The following is a 15,167-nucleotide window of genomic DNA, read 5'->3' as shown; positions in this document are numbered from 1 at the left end:
GAAGCACTAAGAAGAAGTATCTCCAGTCTCCCACCATGCCACTCGACAAGCCGTCTTCACATTTCCACACACACCAGGGGAGAATTAACCTACAACGCATGCTGGAAAACCATGATCAGACGGGAATGTGGACAAGGAGAAAAGAAGAAACCTGAGTGGAAGAAGATCCCATCTGAGGCAGGAAGATGAGAGAAGAATGCACCTTCAGCTAAACCACACAAATATTCCCTGGCATCTGGACCTATGAGAAGCCTCTTAGTCCATTTCCCTCTGGTGGCAGCACTGGATAGAGGCTGAATGGGATCTGTGTGCCAGGTAGTGGTCATTGAGGAAGAAGTCCAGGGAGCAGACTACTAGAATCCATGAAAGTCCCTTCAAACATTGTTATTAGCAATGTAAAATAAGCAAGACCCTTCAAACTAAGAAAAAGCTACTTTTCATTTTATCCGATGTTCTTATTATTTTGCCCGACTCAAAACATCTTTTAAAAATTCCCTTCCCCAGAGTTGAAAAAGGAAAAAAAGCAAGACCAAAAACTACAAACTAGAAACAAGATTAGAACACCTGGTTTATTGGGGAAAATTCATAATGAAAACTGTAATTGCTTATTCTGCAACTTACAAAATAATAATTTGATATATAAAATGAATTGGTTTTCATTATGTAAGTACAAATGGTAAAAAAAATAATAATCATAGTCAATGCGATATATCCTCTATTTGCTATTCAGAGAAATCTCACATCCCTGAATTCTCCTGTTGTATGTCTTATATCAGATATTTTATATCTCTTTTTCCAAGGAAGACCAGGTTTGTAACTACATTTAAGGTGTTGTTTACAATTGCCATCTACCAGAAGCTGTGTCTATATGATTAGAGCCCAGTCAAACCTGAGATGAACAATTCAAGCCAATTCCTCTCCTTCGGCTGTTTTAATGTCACTTTCTGAGAGGAATGGAGCTCCTGACGCTTTACTCAACCACCGATTCATGCTTATCGGTCGGGACGAATTAGACCCAGCCCATCTTTCAATCCATCTACTGTGTTCCTTATCATATAGACACAAAAGAGTACAGATTTATTAATATAGCATTTTCCCACACCCCAACCCTGTAAACCACTTTAAAAGAAAAAAGTTCATCTTAACGTTTCACTACATAAGGAGGCATTATACCTGTAGCAGGCTTTGGCTATGAAAGAATACTTTCCTAGATGCCATATCAAATAGACGTGAAGCCTCGCAAAAAAAATCAGGATATTAGTGAGAAATTCTCACAAACGATATGCATTTAGGACACTATTTCACTTCTTTAAATAGGTGAAGGCTTGGAAAATATTTATTTTTTGCATTTCTTTTAGGATATTGGGTCACGGACAATTTTTACTAATATCTCTCTCTTCTTGTCGGCTCTTAATAGACCCAGTCCATTCCATCTGGGAAAACCAGAAACTTGACCAGGTCAGTCCAGTCTTTGAAGGCTTCTCATTTTTGAGAAGTGGTTAAGCTTCATATTCATATTCTTTTACAAATATCATATAAATGGTATGAATAGATATAAGGGGATATTGGCATATTAGAGGTCATTAGTTAAAAGAAGTAAGTTTTGTTTACAAAACATATATAAAAGATGAATATGAAACTGGAAACACCATTCATTTAACACCATTTAAGAAATATTTTCTCCCAAATTATTTTAGCATTGACTAGTTTAACGACAGGAACACTGCCCACAAAATGGGTTCAAAGGATGCTGGAGAAGACAGTTTCTTGCTCTGGGATCCATCTTGGCAGCAGCAATCTTCTGCTCACTCCCCACCTTAGGCAGATGTGTAGAAGTACCTGGGCTTGGCATTGCCCAAAAGGTCATCTTCATAGTTGGGAAGGCAACAGAAGAAGAAGGCACAGCCGATCAGGATAATCGTGGCCGCCCACCCGAAACCATAGGCCCAGTTATAGATGTAAGTGACACCGGGGTTGGCATGAAGGCTGAAGGTCTGCGTGTATTTCACAGGGTAAATTACCAGGGAGATGATCTGGAATACAGCTAAAGGGAAGAAAAACATCACAAAGTGAATATAGGACACATGAATGAATGCACGGGGACAACAGATTAACTCCCTCTTCCACAGCTGGTTTTTGCCGTTAAATAAGTGTTAAATCTACTTCCTGCTAATGAAAGAGACTGGCGGGGGATCTATTCATCATGAGCCAAAACAAATTATTGACTCCTGTATGTCAGAGAGACCTGGCACTGAGAAGAATGCTGAATATACGAAACACGGACAGAAAGCAATTAGAGAACCCCTCTTTAGGACCTGTGTGAGCATTGTATTTACTTAAGTATAGAGTGCAAAACGGTGGTGTACAGCCAAAAGCATGGTGGTACAAAAGAGTATCTTTTCATCTTGGTATTTCCTGTGCCAAACACAGTTAATATTTTCAGGGCTGGCAAAAATAATATATATACCTACACATGTGTGCATGCACACATGTACATATATTTGACAATACTGATATTTAACAGCACACCACTGGAATATTCATTTAATAAATGAGTAACTAAATGAAACAACAAGCCAGTGATGTGAATGATCAACGTAGAGAAACACCAGAAAAGCCTGAAGAGGAGGTGGGAATCTGAGGAATAAATAGAAATGGAGAGATGGAGGTCAGAGGGAACAGCATTCCAGGCTGGGGGAACAGAAACAGGAGGGGAATAGTCCTACTGCCATGGGGAAGTGTAAGGAGGAGATAAGAAAGAAAACACAGGTCGAGAAGACTTCTAAACTCTTTGGCGTAAGAGTCATCTTCTTACAATTACTATTAATCATATTAACATTTCAAGCAACTTAAAAAAATAAGAACTTGATTAAATTGACTTCTATATTCTTTTTCAGTGAACATGCGTAACTCCATGAAGCTATAATGAGCATACACATGCTGTGTTGTGTTCTGCATTCTTTTGCCATGTCATAGGGTAGGAACACATTTTCACTCTGTAACATTAAGACACTAGTCTACACCAAGCGGTGCCTGCTGGCTGTGCTCCTAGATCCCTAGTTCTTGCATTCCATTAATAAATGTTCATTCTGACCACACCCACCTGCATCACTAAATCCCCCGTCCCGCAGAATCAGCTCTATGATACAAAAAGGCAGTTCCGGGCCTGGCCCCTCCTAGGGTCTCCTGTCGCACTGCAGAAAACCTTTCTATGGCCCGCCACATCATAAGACTGTAACACTCCTTCCATAAGTAAAATGGCTCAGGGACATTGCAGCCCCCTCAGCAAGGGGTCTCTCAGGAGGCCAGCACTGGGGCCACTATGGAAACAGTGCACCGAGTCAGCCCTGTCTCAGCCCTGGTCCCTGAAGGTAGGGGTGTCGCTGGATGTGGGGTCACCTATAAGAGACAGCAGCATGCAGCATGGATGGGAAACACGAGGTACCATCTGAGACACAGGAGGGAAGGGACCTAGACCTCAAAGCACATGTTTCTGTTACTTCTGCCCGTGGTGACGCATTTTCTGACAACAGATCCGGAAGTGTAATTATCAAGGATTGCGGGTTGGACAGTGCTATCGTGATGTCTACTGAAGGTACAAATGAAGAACCGCTGACTTAGTCTTACCAGCCATGGCCAGGAGGCCTCCAATCACTCTCAGAAAGACGAGCATCTGGGGTCCGCAGAGGGCAAAGAAGGACAGGATGAAACAGATCACCAGGATGATAAAGCCACAGAAGAGCATGGCAGCCGCTGCCCTTCCCCACGCTGTAAGAGAAAAGAAATTAATAAGACACACAGGCCAAATTTTAAAATCACCTATCAAAGTATCAACAGGAGTTTTTTTTTTTTTTATTGTCTACTACTTTATTTGGGTGGAAGGACAGTCTTTTTGGCAGTACTTCAGCATCTCCATATCTCAAGGAAGGAATAGGCAATTCATATGGAGGGCACGATATATTCCTTGCAGTAATGCCCTCTCCCCTCAGACTTGGGGCAAATGTTTCTATCTCTGAAATGAAAGTTAAAATTCATTCAACTGTTCCTTGGGCGCCTGGGTGGCTCAGTTGGTTAAGCGACTGCCTTCGGCTCAGGTCATGATCCTGGAGTCCCGGGATCGAGTCCCGCATCGGGCTCCCTGCTCGGCAGGGAGTCTGCTTCTCCCTCTGACCCTCCCCCCTCTCATGTGCTCTCTCTCTCCTCTCATCCTCTCTCTCAAATAAATAAATAAAATCTTTAAAAAAAAAATTCATTCAACTGTTCCTCATGTAATAAAGAAGCCATACAAACAGGTATATTTAAAAGGTTCTCTCCCTCTGCCCCTCCTCCCCCTGCTCATGCTCTCTTGCTCTCGCACGCGTTCTCTCAAATAAATAAATAAAATCTTTTAAAAAATAAACAAAATAAAATAGAAGGTTCACTCAAGTTCTGACATAACACAACCATAACAAACAACACTTTTGGTATTGAATAATTAAGTTATAATCCCTTTAGGAAATGGTTCAAATACCTTTAAAAAGAGCTTTGTTTCGTATTAATGTTTGGTTCTGTGCCAAAATAGTCTTTGAAAACGTACTTACGACTAGGCAGAGAGGTGCACTAAAATGATTTAATTATAAAGAAACTGTGATTTTTATAACAAGTTTAGGTACAAACATATCCCATTGTTTGTCTAAATTTTCACTTCTGAAGTATTCAGAATTGACAGCACAAGACTTCTTAATAATAGGTAGGGGCCTTAAAAGCAATCAGGATGAAGTGAAAACTGAGTTCTGGGCTTGAAAATCCACATGGGCGCCTCCAGCCCTGTGTTGTTCTACCTTGAGCCTGTGGCCATAGGGAGAGCCAGGATACCCAGGCTAACAATTCTAGTCAGTAATTCCCGATATGCAACCTGCACTGATTTCAAAAATCTCTTCCAATATAACCTGCTTTCTAGAGGGCATAACTAACATTGATGATGGAATTGCTCGTCAGGCACTGCGCTAAGCACTTGACATGCATCAGGTTCACTAAATCTTCACAATAACTTTTAATGTTCTCTTCTTTTTTTTTTTTTTAAGAGAGGGAGGTGGGGGAGGAGCAGATGGAGGAGGGGAGAGAGAATCTTAAGGAGGTTCCACGCCCACTGCGGAGCCTGAAGCAGGGCTCCATCTCACGACCCTGAGATCATGACCTGAGCCTAAATCAGGGTCAGATGCTTAACCAACTGAATCACCCCGATGCCCCACAATACATTTTAAAGGTTCATACTATCATCATTTCTTTAGTTGGGCACCCGGCTGGTTCAGTTGGTGGAGCATGGGACTTTTGATCTCAGGGTTGTAAGTTCGAGCCCCACGTTGGGTGTAGAGGTAACTTAAAAATAAAAAAAACTTTATCATCATTTCTTTAGAAATAAGGATATACTAAGGCTTTGAAAGTTCAGATGACCTGCCCATAGCCACACAGTTGGTAGGTGGTTCAGGCAGAGTTTGATTTCCAGCCTGGCTAAACCCAAAACAGGATTCTTTTCAGATATATAATTTACATAAAATTCACTCTTTCAAAGTGTACAATTCAGGGGTCTCTACTATATCCACAGGGTGGTGCAACCATCACCACTTACAATTCCAAAATTTTCATCACCCCCAGAAGAAGCCCCACGTCCATTAGCAGTCACTTGCCATTCTCCCTTTCCTCCAGCTTCCGGCAACCATTAATCTAGTTTCTGTCTCTACCAATTGGCTTATTCTGGACACTTCCAATAAATGGGATCCATACTGTGTGGCCTTTTGTGACTGTCTCCTCTCACCTAGCATAATGGCTTCAAGGCTCACCCATATTTGCAGGTACCAGTACTCCATCCCTTTTTATAACCAAAAAATATTCTGTTGTACAGATCTTCCACATTTTATTTATCCATTCATTCATTCATTGATGGACGAACATGCGCTCTTGACCTATTCCTCTGTATTGCACTCGAAAAAAGTAAAAGTAAACCGCCCTGGTTTTACTCCTTCTCAAACACAGCTTGCCTGACACCTGCATCCTCCCTTCCGGATAGGTCATTTGGCTGGTCCGAGTAAAAGGTGTCAAAGAGCAGAGGTAACCCGGACTCTGAAGCCAGCCGGACCTCATTTCTACCCTGCCACTGTCATCTGCACAGCGGCTAACTGGGGCAAAAAATGCCTTCTTTCAAGACAAGTGTGAGGATGACAGCCCTTGTGTGAAAAGTCAGGGAGCTAGGAATTCTCCAGCCTTCACCGTTCAAGAAGTTACTTGTGTATGCCTATGAACTTTTCTCTGGAATCTCGAGATTTTCCGTTTTCTTCCTATATTTGCAAAGTTCTGCACTATCACATCCTTGTTCCTCAGTTACCCACCACATGTTTACATCATCTGTTATAGACAAACCTGAACTACGTTCCCCTGTTGCTTTCTCCAATCCCCAAGCTCCTCCCAGATCTTCCTCTAGGTTTATGAATGACTAGGGCATGATAGGTTATTAAGGAGAAGACACATTTTTTATATGCCTCAGAAATACCATGTTTCCCCACAAATTATGCCTTAGTATCCCTGCAGGACAAGGCTGAGAGTGCATGAGTGGGTCTGATTTGATATTTATAATTTTCATTACTTCCCTCAGATCATTTTGTGCTTTCTGGAGATCAATAAGAGACCTTAGGGGCAAGATAAAATAGAAATGTTTTATTTTAAAATAGAAATGAATAAAGCCAGAATGTGAAACATTCTCACTTTTGCCTTGTCCTTCAAGTAAAGGAACTTGCAAGAGAAGCAGGACCATGCTTTGGAAAGAACATTAATCAGATCATCTCAAAGCCTAGCCCAAAGACCATGGTGTCAAAATCATCAGTGGTGCTTATCAAAAATATAGATTCCTGTGGTTCCCTCCCGACCCACTGAATCAGAACTCAAGCGGTAGTACCCAGGAATCTGCACCTTACTGACATTTCTTACGTCCATGCTAAAGTTTGAGAACTAAGAGAGATGATTAATCTCCTTATAAAAACAGATGCAGCACTGCCAAAAACAAGAGCATATAATTTTCTGGATGTGACCCACTGTCAATTACAGTCACATTTCTATAGATGTTTATGGTTACTGCCAATGATTATATTCAATTAAATCCAATTATTAATTCAAAGAAGCAGATACTGATTTTTCCTTTTGAGTTCAGAGGTTCAAAACTGCATGCAGAGGAATGCAAACGTAGGGGAAAACTGCATGGCCGAATGTGAATTTTCGATAATAAAACTTCCTAACAAAGAACATATTTTGATAACCAAATTTTGACAGTCATAGATTAAGGTTTTATAAGTAGAGCTAAATAAGTCATGTATGATGTCGCTATGAAGAGTAACATTATTCCTATTTATTTGGGGAAGATGAATACAGATTATTGCTATTACTACTTCCTCTAACATAATAGCTGAGGTGTAATTTACACTGAGTTTCAAGTACTTGAAAGGAGTTGAGAAAACGGCAAGCCGGTTCACCTAACCTGAAGCCAACCGGTGAGCACAAATATAAACACAGCCCATTTTAAGCACTTGGCCCATGCTATGTGAAATAATTCACTCACGGTTTGTTTACTTAAAATGCTGAGTCTAAAGAAAATCAAAATGGCAAATTAAGTGTCATCTTTTCCAGAGAAAAGCTTCTCTGGAAGTAGAACATGTGTAACCTGCTCCTACAGCATGGAAACGCCCACACTGAATCACTTAACTACCACTGAAGACCCAAATCTTGGCACGGTTTTGAAGATCTGGCTGATGAATAACGAGTAAGACAACCTGCCTTCTCATATCAATGACTATGTTGCTATAAAATGATGAGAGGGACCCTCCCGGGTCTTAGCAGGGTCAGCCCAGCCCGATATTCTGTCCGAGAAGGGGACTGAAAGCCGTGTAGACTTTTGAGATGGCAAATCCCCATGACATACATTTTGAAAAGTTAAGGTAAATCTGTGCCCCAAGTACCTTTGGTCTCACCTAGTTACCCAGAATGAACCTAATACCTACAAATTTACCCAACCCTTTGGGGAACTATTTATATTTTTATACTATACCATGGTCTAAAGTATACCATATCTACCAACCCCAACGGAAAAACACCAATTTTTAAAAAACTTACCCTACTACTTCTTCCACGATTGAACAGACAGATGGCCCTTGGCACTTCACAAGTCTGTCCTCCATTATTATTTTACACACAAAATTGTATTGCCTTTTCTAATTGTGGTTTGTGATAGCAGGGAGGGTTCTCGCGCCGTCAGTTAGCACTCTCTGAACCGAGAACACAAATCATGCACTACTCCAGGTAAACAGATGCCGTGTTTCTGAGCAGGAATGGTTTCTGTTTGTTCTGTCTCCTTAAGGGAAGATGAATTTGGTGTTATATATGATCTATTATGTCCTAAATTTATTTTCTAAGTGCCACTTGGAGAAGCTCCTACTATCAAAGAAACCAGCAGCCTTATAAATCCACTTGTAAATAAGATTCATTAAAGATCCATTTGGATGAAGAACAGCTTACCTAATTTTGCCATCACTTGCAAAGATGCAACATTAAATCAACACGAATGGTCACTAATGAAATTCTGAGTTTTTCCTAGGAAACGCTTTTAAGTTTTTTTGTATGAGAAAAATGCTGTATCTTTTTTCCAGTGACGACATGTGAAAATAGAATGTTACAAGGCAAATACAGCTAGGAAAAGACCAGTGAGGTCAACTGATAAGAAAGGAGCAAAATAGATAGATGATAGATAGATAGATAGATAGATAGATAGCAAAAATAAATAAATACCTTGAATGCCAAGAGAGAAACCATAAAGCAAACTGAAGCTTGTGGGAAGAAAAAAAAAAACATCTTTGTAAGACGAGAGCACTACTAATATTTTTAGTATTGTGGGTAATGTTTTGCAGACTGTCACTAACTATTCCTCTAAAGTTAGTTTTTCTTTTACTGGATATGCTGCATTCTTCAGTAGTTTTACATGTGGGCCCCAAATACTGACCAAAACTGGCTGGCCTAGCCCCTTACTCAGCACCCTGCAGACACCAACCTGCCACCCAATTCGAGTAGGGTCCCTTTCCAGAACAACAGATTCATCTATTAATAGTACGAAGGCCTTAGCTAGTAAATCTGAGATTTTGTCAGATCTCATACTGTTTGTATAGTGTTCTTTATGTAAGACTCTTTATGTCATAGAACTGAAAACTGGATAAAATCATGGCTGAAAAAATTTAAAAGATCGTATCTACAAATAAAGATACACATGGGTGGAATATATATTCAAAAAGACTGGGGTGTGTCCAATGAGGAGGTGATCTGCAGGAACATAGGCCAACGCCTCTGAAACCAGAAAGTGCTTACAAATCACCTGGCGATCTCGTGAAAATGCAGATTCTGCTTCAGCAGGTGGGGCCTGAGACACCGAGTGTCCAATAACCTCCCAGAAAATGCGGATGCCGCTGGTCTGGACACGTTGAGTAGCAAAAATGTAGAGGACAACTCGTCACAGGCCTCCAAAAAGCTCTACGTTGGAAGAAGCGATTTTGCAGAAGCTTTAGAAGGCAGTAAAGCAAGGTCAGGGTCACATGGGATGGCATCCAGTCAGTGTGAGATTCTTTACATACTCCACATTTTCTCCTGAAACTGAGCCTGATGGTAACTACTTACCGCTGGGTTTTTATAGAACCCTGATACGTTACCTATTTACAGTCTTGTTTTAAAGTCTCAGTGGGGAAACCATCCCACCCAGGAAGATGTGGACATGGGTATTTGTACCCTGAACTCAGATAGCTAGCGGGGAATCGGGGAGCTATCCTCACAGACTTGAAAGTCTGTCAGATGAAAAAGGCAGGGAAGTCTAATTTACATGGAAGCATACTTGCTCTCCATCAGTATAAGACAAGTACTTTTAGACAAATAGCAGCATCCAGGGAACCGAATTAAGATGCGGAACAAAGGGAAGAGGCTTAGCTCGTCACGGGGGGTGTTGATGAGCACAGGCTTTGGTGAAAGCCCTTCTATTATAGCCTGGGAGTCTGTGTCCGCTAGCAGGGAGAAAACAAGTTAGGTCACTCAAAAGGGAGTGAGGCTCCCGGGCAGTTCCTGCTAAGTCCAGCAAGTGGGCCAATCACTGGTTCCCACACGTCTGGATTTTAAAAATCAATACACACATATATATATTTTTAGCTATGACCAATTGAGTGGCCAACTTTTTATTTTGCTGTGTAAAACCATGAACACCCACCCACAAATAATCTATCCATGAATGCCTAATTCCATAAAATAATGACATTGCAATACCTCCCCCCCCTCCCCCCCAAAGAGCCTCAAGAGCCAATCTCAACATGAAGTCCTTTGAGTTGAATTTAGCCTGATGTAAACCTATTCACTTGGTACTTATCTTTCTCATTTCTTGTACAGTTAAGAACCATAGGGCTATCGGAGGGGTAGACGAACCATGAGAGAGGATGGACTCTGAAAAACAAACTGAGGGTTCTAGAGGGGAGGGGGTGGGGGGATGGGTTAGCCTGGTGATGGGTATTAAGGAGGGCACGTTCTGCATGGAGCACTGGGTGTTATGCACAAATGATGAATCATGGAACACTACATCTAAAACTAATGAAATAATGTATGGGGATTAACATAACAATAAAAAAATTTTTTAAAAAAAGAACCATAGGGCTAAATGATCTAAAAATATTTCATATAATACTCTGATTCCTGGACTTACCCGAGACTGATTTCATGTAAAAACAAAACAAAACAAAAAAACAAAAAACCCCAAAACAACACATTCAATGCACTGTGCAGTATTCAAAGGCATCTGGTAAAAAGGAAGCTCTGTACTTCTGAGTTCAGAGCTGAAGCAGGCACTCTGATTTGGCTGCACTGGGTCCCCACTGCCATTCACTCATCACAATTAGTTTCCACCCTGACAAGTAGGCACCTGCTTGGGATTTGAAATCTCTATCATTGATATTTAAAATATCCTTCTGATGTACTTTTTTCCTAAAACTGGGGAAGAAAGGGTGCCGGCAGAACAAAAACAGTATATGTGAACATGCATGCAAATGCAATTTTGCATTTTGTTTGTAGGTGAAATTTGACCGATCATTTCAATGTTCTCTTCCTGTTTGGACAAATATAAATGTGAGATTCTCTCCATGCTCTACATGCTCATGACTTTGTTTAAAAATTAAATGAGTATTTGTGAAGCTGGGTATTTCTTTAGTTGTTAATATCATGTAAAAGCAAATATTCAGTGTATAATTTAGTTCATTTATGAGGAAAAATGAGGTGATGTAGCAATCTGAAGTTCTTTAAAAAACCATCGATAACCATGGGGAATATAATATTCTGCATTTTACATAGTTCTAATGGGTAGTATAATCTGCATTTTACATAGTTCTAAGGAAATATTTCCCTTTATAAAGACGTCTCTCTTATTAGCATTATTGCCAAGACTTGCCAGGAATAATGTGTTTTTAATATCAAAACGAACATACTAATGTTATGAGTATTAATTAATAGAAAGAGATGGTCAAGCACTTTGTAATAAGAAGGTATACTTTCTTAATAGTTACAATGTAAATCACAACGTTTACACTCTAGAACATAGCAAGAAGTTTTTAAAGAGGGATATATATATACTCTCAATCCCCTATATTAAGATATCATTTTAATTAGAGTCATCCACCTTACCCCTTGTTGGGTTTATACATATCTGGGAGTGTGTGTAAACCGTAAACCCTTTAGAGAGACCTCCTGTAAACATATTGTTTTCCACAAAGCCTTACTGAGGTTATCTGAAAATCTCCAGAGTTAGAGATGCCTAGAAAATCACCCTACATTGTAGGAATCCACAATTTCGATATTTGTGAAGCAAAACTAGCCAACAGCCCATGGCACAAAATGAAGTGAAAGTATAATAAACACTCCAACTCATCTCTGACCACAGGAGCCTGAGATGGACCTCTCTTCGGGGAGCTCACATCTATATTCTTCTTCCCATGGACACCTAATGACAGTGGATCCTGGATTCATGATTTGATTCTAGGTCTTGCACAAAAGCTGCATCTAACACTTTATTGGCACTTACTTATCTTTGCAAAGGTCATAGGAATAACTTAACTGGGATGTTAAAGCCACCACCCACTTACGAAAATCAGTCTTGCTGCATCATAAAGGTAGTAATAGATTTTTTTTTTTTACTTGGAAAACTGAACTTTGCCAAAGACCAATTTCTACATCAACTTGAAACATAGTTTATACACCAGATCAGTGGTGTCTTTACAATTAAAAGAGTTTATGCTTTAGACTTCTAATTAAAAAATTAAACCAACAAAACCTGCTTATTCCCTTCCATATACAAAGCACTGTACCATTGTGAGGCGGGAGGCACCACACCCTACGAAGGTGAGCTCACCTTGCAAGTCAAGAAAAATAAAAACTGCATTGTGTGAGTTTCCCAAGAGGGCTGTAGTCACAGCCAGAGTCTTGCAGGCCAGATCACGTCCCAGGGATAGTGCTGCTGCTGGGGGTTCTACCAGCACCTCTCCTCCTGTGCTGCACTAACCTGACTGCACATGAGGGGGACTGCAGACTGCTCTTTGTGTCTGTACTAGCCTTTGTTCTGAGTATGATTATCAAGTCTGCTTAAAGACACACCTGTTTAAGCAGTCCTATTAAGTTCCCCTACAAGACACTGAGCTCCAGTACATTTTAACTAAAAGATACAGATACGTTACTTCAAAGAAATTAATTCCCTTTTAAAACCTAAAAGATCTGAGATAATTGAAATGCTGGCAGGCGCTCTGTTTGTTTTAAGAAAGGAAAAACACAGACTTTAAGGAAAGCAGGAATTCCATGCAGTCTTTACATTTTATTAGCTGCTAATGAGGACCATGCCTCCCTTTGCGGGGAAAACTCATGGTGGGAATTTCCATACAGTTCCATAGTAGATAAGATACAGCACCAAGCTCCGGATGGGGGCCCCCAGAACCACAAATAAACAGTGTGCTCGGAAGCCGTGGGCCACTTCGGTGCACTTCGGTGTAAAGAATCAAGTCAATGGTCCTAGCAGGGAATGAAAAAAAGGCAGGGTAGCCTTCTTTCTGAGTTTAAAACTATTAAACTCAGTTGCTAAAGCCTCATTCAGTAGCATTTAGCTTTAAGTTTCGGATTATGCTCATACTTAACCCCTCCTATCCCGCACCCCAGGCACACACTGCTAATCACAATAGAACCCTGCTATTCTTCAGGACTACCCTAAGCAGGAGTGGCCCCCGACAGGACTGGGCTCCTCTCCAGTCCCGCATATTAAGTAAAACACCCACCCGGGCTGCCTCCATGCTGGAAAAAATAAAATATTCCATCTGTAATATATTAAATTTGTCAACTCTGCTTCATTTTGCTGGCGTAGAAGATGAGTTTGCTGCGTAGATTTCAAATCAGATTAGAATAAGTAAGTTTTCTAAACAATGCCGGATTTAAGTCAAAAAGACATCCCCTAAAACAAAAGCTAACAAAACTAGCCTGCTGCTTAAAATATACTGCCATCCCTATTGAAATCATAACTGCTAAAACTTTGACGGAAAGGGCTTTTTCAATGGAAGAAGAGTTGCTTTCACTTAGTCCCAGTTAAACGAATACACCGACCTTGGGGAAGGCACATATTTTAATATTTATATTTTAATCTTACCAAGAATCACAGGAGGAGGGGCAGTGGTAAGAGATTTCAGTAGGTCTCCAAGAAAATACACTTTGTTCATTATATTTCCTCATCTAAACCTTTTCAGTGGCTGAAAATCACCTTTTGCATGTAACCGACAAACGCTACACGAAACATAGTTTAAACTAGGTCCGTTTTCGCCCAGCATTGGGCCTGGTTCTGGCCACTCAAAGCCGCTAATGCTTTCTTTTGTTCAGGTCGGATGCCTAAACCTAAGCTCTAAACAGACTTCCCCCAACCCCACCCCACCCCATCGCTCACTACCTCTGCCCCAGTTCAGTCCCTTCACTTAGGACGGTTTCCGAAGGCCGCGCACGCCCAGCCACAGCCCGGAGGTCTTCCCGGAGGCGGCGGCACTCACCATACTCCATGAGGCTCTGGCAGCCCTCCTCGTGGGACCCGCTGCCGCCGCCCTCATGGAAGCATCGCCACCACAGCGAGGACGTCTGGATGTGCCCGCTCGACTGCAGCCAGCCGCGACCGGCCAGCGCGATAATGTCGAAGGCGATGGCGCTGAGCAGCAGCAGGGGCAGGATCCACCTGCAGCGCTCGCAGGCCAGGCCGCAGCGCAGCATCTCGACGGTGGCGGCGCGGAGGAGAGGAGCGCGCGGGGCTCGGACGCCGCGGACAGTGGCCCGCGAGCGCGGGCAGCGCGACAAAAGGGAAGAGGCCGCGGGGAGGCGGCTCCCAGGAGGACGCGGCTCGGGGCGCCCGGGCCCCACCTAGATTCCGGTGACTCACGGCGCGCCGCCCCGACCTGCCCGGCCGGCCCCCGGGGTGCGCGCGGGGAGAGGCGGGGCCGGGCTCGGGTTACACGGGGCGTGGGCGAGCCTAACCCGCCCGGCCCGGGCCTGGAGCCGCGGGGAGCCGGCGCCCGGCCTGGGAAGAGGGCCTGGGGGCTCGGGGGCCCGGCTGCAGCCACGCGCGCCTCCTCGCCTCGCCACTGCCTCATTTCCCGCGTCCTGGAGCCTCTCACGCTGCATGTGGTTCTCAGTGCCTCACCGGGTGCACGTTTTAATCCGCGCAGACCTGCTAAATATTTAATCCCTGCTGTCCGATAATGGTCTGACTTTCAACAATCCCATATTTGAGTTTCAAGCAGTTTGGGGTGGGTGTTCATGTTGTACCTGTGGGTCAGTGTTGCACTGCGTTTGAACGTGTGTGCGCAACCCAGGAGCCCGTCCCTGACCCTCCTAGGCAGAGGTGGCCATTTCCTCCTGGGCTCCACCTTTGTACCTTGTACGGTGGCTTACTTCATACTCTTATCTGCTTAAGTACCCGCCTATCCTGCTGGGTCTGGAGCTCTTTGCCGGCAGAGGCCATGTTTTATTTATCTGAGTATACCTAGTGTCTAGCACTGTGTCTGGGTCTTGGGGGGAGCTCAATACACATTTAATGCATGAACACACTGAATTTAGCA

The 15,167-nt window shown here is 42.5% G+C and overlaps 1 protein-coding gene across 1 annotated transcript; it reads right to left on the bottom strand.

Annotated features, from left to right (window-relative positions):
• Positions 1-555: 555 nt before the first annotated feature.
• On the bottom strand, positions 556-14,454 carry LOC110583072 (p53 apoptosis effector related to PMP22). Its single transcript, XM_021693135.2, has 3 exons — positions 14,109-14,454; positions 3,628-3,768; positions 556-2,044 (listed from the first exon to the last, which is right to left on the bottom strand). The coding sequence occupies exons 1-3, from the start codon at positions 14,320-14,322 to the stop codon at positions 1,818-1,820; spliced, it is 582 nt and encodes a 193-aa protein (XP_021548810.1). The 5' UTR covers positions 14,323-14,454; the 3' UTR covers positions 556-1,817.
• Positions 14,455-15,167: the final 713 nt, after the last annotated feature.

This window comes from Neomonachus schauinslandi, chromosome 8, assembly GCF_002201575.2.
Source record: "Neomonachus schauinslandi chromosome 8, ASM220157v2, whole genome shotgun sequence".
Classification (NCBI taxonomy): Eukaryota; Metazoa; Chordata; class Mammalia; order Carnivora; family Phocidae; genus Neomonachus; species Neomonachus schauinslandi.
This window is presented reverse-complemented; position numbering and strand designations above follow the sequence as displayed.